At 35.4% G+C, this 7,355-nt stretch overlaps 1 protein-coding gene across 1 annotated transcript; it reads left to right on the top strand.

Moving 5' to 3' along the window:
- Window positions 1–955: 955 nt before the first annotated feature.
- Window positions 956–4,861, top strand: LOC131524770 (extracellular calcium-sensing receptor-like). The gene is made up of 6 exons (XM_058752090.1): window positions 956–1,167; window positions 1,295–1,583; window positions 1,672–2,427; window positions 2,763–2,990; window positions 3,669–3,792; window positions 3,954–4,861. Exons 1-6 carry the CDS (start codon window positions 956–958, stop codon window positions 4,859–4,861), a joined length of 2,517 nt encoding a protein of 838 aa, XP_058608073.1.
- The last annotated feature ends 2,494 nt before the right edge of the window (window positions 4,862–7,355 follow it).

The raw sequence follows: 7,355 nt of genomic DNA, 5'->3' as shown, positions 1-7,355 counted from the left end.
CTTGGTAAGGCAGGGTAAACTAGCACTACTTCACAAAGATGCAATGTGGTGGCCAGGTTAATATGGCAGCCAAACAGGAAGTAGCTGCAGAGGAAGACCTCACAGTCAAAACTCAGGCGAGAGCTCCCTCTGCTGGCGTGGTGTTACAGTGTTAGCATTTTGCTACCATTAACATTAAAAATCATAGATGCATAGATCAAAAACATTGCTATGATATAAGCAACACAGCTACAACAAATTAAATTGATATTGGGTGTGTTAGATATATAGTGTGTGAATAATCAAGCATTGACAATAATCAGTCGTATTGGCAGCACTGAGGGGCCCCCAAATTAAATTCTGCTTAGGGTCCCACTAAGGCTTAGGGTCTAATTCTTGTTTCTGGTTTATCTTTCTAATAAATATTGCATTGGGTTAGTCACATTTAACTTAACTCAATTAATTCTCTTTTGCTTTTTTCCCACCCTTCTGAATTATGTTGCATTGATAAGGAGTTATCACAAACTAAGACTGTTTAGTTGTGCTATCTTACAATCAATATATAGTAAATGTAAGTTAAAGTGTCACCAATGTAACTGGTTAAAACTTGAAGTGCCGATGAAGTCTTAAAATGTATGGAAAGAGTCTTAAAAAAATTCATGTATATACCCTGTCTACTGGTATGTTTTAACTGACATATTTCCACTCTTTATAAGATGTTTTAGATACCATTGTCTAATTATTGTTCAAAGGGATCTTAAAAGTATGAAATTAGATTTAAATTTTCCACTGTCTGCAGAAAAGATTACATCATTCTTCAAAGACTGGAAACTTTTTTTTTTTTTTTCACTTATTCTTTTATGTCTCCAGTGGGATCATTAACTCTAAATTATGCATATTAATGATGTCTACAAAAGTACAAACAGTGCATCAAATCACTGGCATTTGGAAGATGCATGCGAGGTCAATCAGTAGGATGCTCATCATTCTTTACATACTCCTATTTTTTTTATATTGTATTCATACAAAGGCAGAAAATACAATTTGTCATATGATAGGAGAATCCAAATACCCGCTGCTGTCTAAAAATGGAGACATTATAATTGGAACACTTTTTGCCATTCACAGTAAAGAAACATTACCATCATTTGAGTTTAGACAAAAACCTCAACGCCTCTTTTGCTCCAGGTATGTTGCTTTGGAAAGATGCATTTAATAAAAACATATTTGTTATTGGTCAATTTGCAGCAAAATTTGTAGCATATATGTATTTAACTTTGTTTACTCATGCAGAGCTGATTAAATGTCTTCACAGTGTGAATCTAATAGATTTTCGGATGGCTCAAACGATGATATTTGCCATTGAGGAGATTAACACAAATGAAAGTTTGCTTCCAAATGTTTCTATTGGCTACAGAATCTATGATACCTGCGGTTCAAGACTGTCTTCGATGAGTGCAACTATGACATTGATGAATGGTCAGGAGTTTGCAGCAGGAGACAGATGCAATGGACAGTCTCCTATACATGCTATCATAGGAGAAACAGAGTCTTCTGCTACAGTGATTCTGTCTAGAACAACAGGACCTTTTAAAATTCCTGTGGTAAGGATCAATAATAGTAGAAGTTTGACCATAGTGATACTACACTGATTATGTACCGTTTCTTTGTTTTCTGTGCTTTCTGTTTCAGATAAGTCCCTCAGCTACATGTGAATGTCTCAGTAATAGGAAAGATTACCCATCATTCTTCAGGACTATTGCTAGTGATTATCACCAAAGCAGAGCACTTGCATACATAGTCAAGCACTTTGGCTGGTCTTGGGTGGGAGCTGTGAACAGTGACAATGACTACGGAAACAATGGAATGGCTATATTTCTAAAAACAGCCCAAGAGGAGGGAATTTGTGTGGAGTACTCTGTGAAATTCCATCGGACAGAGCCTGAAAAACTCCAAAAAGTGGTAGAAACAATAAAAAAGGGCACTGCAAAAGTGATTGTTGCATTTCTTTCTCAAGTTGAGATGGGCAATCTGTTTGATCAGCTAAGTAATAAAAACATTACAAACTTCCAAATGATTGGAGTGGAGGCTTGGATAACTTCAGAAAGTTTGATGATTCCAAACAGTTTTCATGTTCTGGGAGGGTCACTGGGGTTTGCAGTGAGAAAAAATGATATTGAAGGGTTTGCAGATTATGTTACAAAAAAATTCTGGCACACAGCTTTTCCATGCTTATATAGGGAGGGGAATTCATCTCAATATGGATTAGATTGCAGCAGATATCAGGATCTGCTTGTGCTGAAGAATTACAATGAAGATGTAACTGAACAAAGATATTCAAGCAATGTCTACAAAGCAGTTTATGCGGTAGCATATTCACTACACGGTCTGCTCCAGTGCACAAAAAAAGGAGGTTGTGAAAAAAGTCTGACAATACAACCACAGCAGGTAAAAATTGCTATAAAAATAAGGTGACCAGATGTGCCACTTCCCGGGGACACGTTATGCCCAGGATTTCGAAACTGCCTAAAATAATAATCAAAGTACCAGAGCCGTCTTCTCTGCTCTCTATCGCTCTCGCGGTACTTACATGCCATAAGTACAGCGATTGATCTGCGCTGCGCAGCGCAAACAGCAAAAACCTGGTTAGGCAATTTAGAAATCCTGGGCAGAACGTGTCCCCAGGAAGTGGCATGTCTGCTCACCTTATATAAAAAGAAGAGCAAGAGGATGAACTTTTTGGTAACATCAAAATGTATCTGAACTGACTTGTTTTTTAATAGGTGGTTGAGGCTCTGAAAAAGATCAATTCCACCATAAAGACAGGAGATCACGTGTGGTTTGACAACAGTGGGGCAGTTGTAGCACAATATGAAGTTGTGAACTGGCAGCAGGACCTAAATGGATCAATCCAGTTTAAGCCAGTGGGATACTATGATGCCTCACTGCCCCCTGACCAACGCTTTGTGCTCAACACTGAAAATATAATTTGGGCTGGAGGGCAGTTGGAGGTAAATAAATTGGTTATCCCAAGTTTAAATGGGGTTAGCATTATGTCAGGTAGTCATTGTGTCAGGTATAAATATAATGCTTGTAATAACCTTTAGATTTTATATATACATTCCAATACTTCACAAAGCTTTACTCTTTCTTTTCAAAGTTCAGGAAAGAAAACACACACACACACACACACACACTTGAATTTGTGGTTTACGGGGACTCTCCATAGGCGTAATGGTTTTTATACTGTACAAACTGTATGTGCTATTGCTCTACACCAACCCTACACCTAAACCTACCCCTTACAGGAAACTACTGGCAATTTTTGAATTTCATAAAACACCGTTTTGTATGTTTTTTTTAAGACTTTTGTTTTACGGGGACACAGGAAGTGTCCTCATAAACCATGTTTACATTGTAGTACCCATGTCATTATACACATTTGTGTCCTCGCAAACCATATATACCAGTACACACACAAATATTAATGCCGTTTGCATTAAATAAATAAATAAATAAGCTCTATATCAGTTTTTCTCTGTATCAATGGTTTCTCAATAAAATAGGTGCCATTTGATATTTGCTAAATTTTATACTTTAAAGATCCAATATTCTATTCTTGATAAAAAAAATGATACATTTATCTTCATTTCACATAGACTGCTTGTGTAATTTATTGTACATTGTAGAAGCCAAGGTCTGTGTGCAGTGAGAGCTGTCCTCCAGGCACTAGGAAGGCTGCACAGAAAGGAAGACCTGTCTGCTGTTATGACTGTATTCCATGTGCAGAAGGAGAAATCAGTAATGAGACAGGTAACCTTCAGCCCATCTCAAAGCTTCAGAGAAAACTGGTTAGTTGTTTTGTTTGTGTTTTCCTTCTGTTGTTAAGGATGCCGGTTCTTATCAAGAGACTTTACGAATAAAGTAATTTTCCCCTTTGTCTCTAACTACGGTGAACACCACTTCCTTTCCAGATTCAAATAACTGCAAGCAGTGTCCAGGGGAATACTGGTCTAATGCTGAGAAAGATAAATGTGTGTTAAAGGCTATAGAGTTTCTGTCATTCACAGAATATATGGGTATAGTGTTAGTCTTTTTCTCACTGTTTGGAGTAGGAATAACTGCACTGGTAGCCATACTGTTTTACAGCAAAAAGGACACCCCCATAGTAAAAGCCAACAACTCAGAGCTGAGCTTCCTGCTGCTCTTCTCATTGACTCTTTGTTTTCTCTGTTCTCTTACTTTCATTGGTCGGCCCACTGAGTGGTCCTGTATGTTGCGTCACACAGCGTTTGGGATCACTTTTGTCCTCTGTATCTCCTGTGTTTTGGGGAAAACAATAGTTGTGTTAATGGCCTTCAAGGCTACACTTCCAGGAAGAAATGTCATGAAATGGTTTGGGCCTGCACAACAACGACTCAGTGTTCTTGCCTTTACACTTATACAGGTTCTCATTTGTGTGCTTTGGTTAACAATATATCCTCCTTTTTCCCACAAAAACATGAAATATTATCATGAAAAGATCATTCTTGAGTGCAGTCTGGGTTCTATTATTGGTTTTTCTGCTGTGCTGGGTTATATTGGCCTATTGGCTGCCTTGTGCTTCATTTTGGCTTTTCTGGCTCGCACACTGCCTGATAACTTTAATGAAGCTAAATTCATCACATTCAGTATGCTCATATTCTGTGCTGTATGGATCACATTTATACCAGCTTATGTCAGTTCTCCTGGAAAATTTACTGTAGCTGTGGAGATATTTGCTATTTTAGCCTCAAGCTTTGGTTTATTATTCTGCATATTTGGACCTAAATGCTATATTATCCTGTTTAAGCCTGAACAAAATACAAAGCAACATGTAATGGGAAAGAATCCATCCAAATAATTTTGAGAAATAAAATAATTTAAGTTTAAGTTTTCAACTGATATATAATTTCTTATGATTTCTAATATGTGATAGAGAAAAAGGCAACTAAGAAGACTTTCTGTGACAAAGGTCAGAACTCCTGTTATGATGTACATTTTTCAGGTCCACTCTTGTCATAAATTAATCTATTACTTTTCTTACTTAATTTTTTAACAAAACAAGTGGTAAAATACCTATTTAGGAGTCTTAGACCTTTCCAACGATATATAGTTTGTCATGATTAGATTAGGACTTAATTGTAAAATAGTGAAGTAAACGTAGGCGTCCCACTGTGCTTATTCCATTCATTCATGTAGCCTATCATATTGTAGCCTATAAGGTTCGTGTTGCCTCCAGGCAACACAACACATTTTTGTTTTTTTAAATAAAATGAGACACTCATTTAATTGATTAATACTGTCTCGGGGAAGTAGAAGTCAAGTTCTAATAAATGAACATACAAAAAAAAGTGGTCACATGACCCACAGTGGTCCATTTTGTTTCCACTTTCAGGATATGTGCACATGTCACATGACTCCGTATTTTGTCCAATGAAACGTGCATTTTTCATCAATTTCCATACATATAATTGCCTACAAAAAATCGTTGTCACCTTCATTGGACAGTAAAGAAGTATTTTCAAAAACTTTACATAATATTTCATCAAATGTATCATAGGAAATGACAAAAAATTGCATGTTGTACCGTAATGGAATTGCATAAGCCCATGCAGGCATATTAGTTTAGAATACAAGTATATGATCTTTGTAAGGAAAAGAGTTAGAATTAACTAAATGTATTAGAATTTTTGCATGATTTTGTAATGCATTTGCAAGAATAGTAATTATCTGCACATATTATGATTTTTCTGTAGAGTTTAATTGTTTCCTCAGCTTTCACAAGCAATGAGGTGTCATTAGTGAAGTAAGATATTTTACATGCATGTGCTTGTGTTAACCTTATCATCATAAGGTTATGATGATTTAATTTTTTTTACTTTGAAACAACACTGATTATAATATTTTGGTATGACAGCAGATATGGAAGTTTAGTTATACTTGTGATCCACGATGGTACAATGTTGCCTGAGAGCAACAGCTGGATATGAAATGTTACTTTTTATTAAATATGACATGTGCAATACATTAAAAACTAGATAATTCAAACAAATCTAATAATAAATAATAAATGTACATTTTGCATGTTCAGAAGAAGTGAGCTGCCCTGTCGTGCAAAAATGTTAACAGGTTTGTGTAAGTAAATTGGTCAGTGCAAAGAAAGAGAAGCAATGGGAACCTGGTATTTATGTATCTAATAGACATGAACAAGTTCTTTGAAAACATCTATGACCTTTGAAACATGTTTTAATCGATTGACAGCCCTATATACACACACACACACACACACACACACACACACACACACATATATATATACAGTATATATATGTCTATATATATATATATATATATATATATATATATTAGGGATGTCACGATATTAGATTTTTCATATCACGGTTATTGTGGCCATAAGAGTTCACGATATCGATATCGGTAGCTTTTCACCCAACGAACATAAGGATACTGATAAACACAGGGTACAAGACAGAGTCTTCTTTGGAGCTCCTATGAAATAACAAGAGAAAAAATACTGTCAATTTCAACAGTATGATGAATAAATATTAATGGTAACACGTTACAATAAGATGTAATTTGATAACATTAATGTATTAACTAACAATATATTTATTACACAATTTATTATTCTTTGTTAATGTTAATAAAAAATACAGTCGTTCATTGTTCATGTTAGTTCACAGTGCATTAAAGTTTACAAACAAATTTTAATAATGCATTAGTAAATGCTGAAATTAACATTAACTAAGATTAATAAATGCTGTGGAAGTATTGTTCATTCTCATTTCATGTTAACTAATGTTAACTAATGAATCTTATTGTAAAGTGTTGCCATATTAACATCTAAACTAATACTTTTACCTGTTAACTTGTATATACCCGTATTTTAAGCTCTTTAACCTATAGTTGCGACAGAGCCACTGAAGTCATGCAGTAAGAGCGCTGCTAATTCAGTTTTAAAGGGGTGGTTTGCTGCTTTTTTTCTTTGCTTGATTGCGTTTATGGGGTGCAATCAGAGGCGGACAAAGTACACAACTTCCTTACTTGAGTGAAAGTACAGATACCACTGGTCAAATACTACTCCACTACAAGTGAAAGTTGTAAAGACAGATTTTTACTTAAGTAAAAGTACGGAAGTACATGTTTTTAAAAGTACTTGAGTATCAAAAGTAAAAAGTAAATGCATTGTTTTATTGTTGCATTGTTGTATACTTACAATACCTTATGCCACTAATGCAACCTACTGAATACACTGATTAGCTTGTGTTATCTTAGGAATTAAGAGCTTTTGTGTTACCAAACCTATAGAAATGGAACAACTGAATGAAGATGAT

Source organism: Onychostoma macrolepis, chromosome 18 (genome assembly GCF_012432095.1).
Source record: "Onychostoma macrolepis isolate SWU-2019 chromosome 18, ASM1243209v1, whole genome shotgun sequence".
NCBI classification, from domain to species: Eukaryota; Metazoa; Chordata; class Actinopteri; order Cypriniformes; family Cyprinidae; genus Onychostoma; species Onychostoma macrolepis.
This window is presented reverse-complemented; position numbering and strand designations above follow the sequence as displayed.

Excerpts from the sequence above, each read along its gene's own strand:
- LOC131524770 (XM_058752090.1), top strand. The coding sequence starts at position 956 with ATGCTCATCATTCTTTACATACTCCTATTTTTTTTATATTGTATTCAT. Across the intron at positions 2,991-3,668 it reads GGGCTGGAGGGCAGTTGGAG|AAGCCAAGGTCTGTGTGCAG; the intron begins GTAAATAAATTG and ends TGTACATTGTAG. Across the intron at positions 3,793-3,953 it reads AGAAATCAGTAATGAGACAG|ATTCAAATAACTGCAAGCAG; the intron begins GTAACCTTCAGC and ends CTTCCTTTCCAG.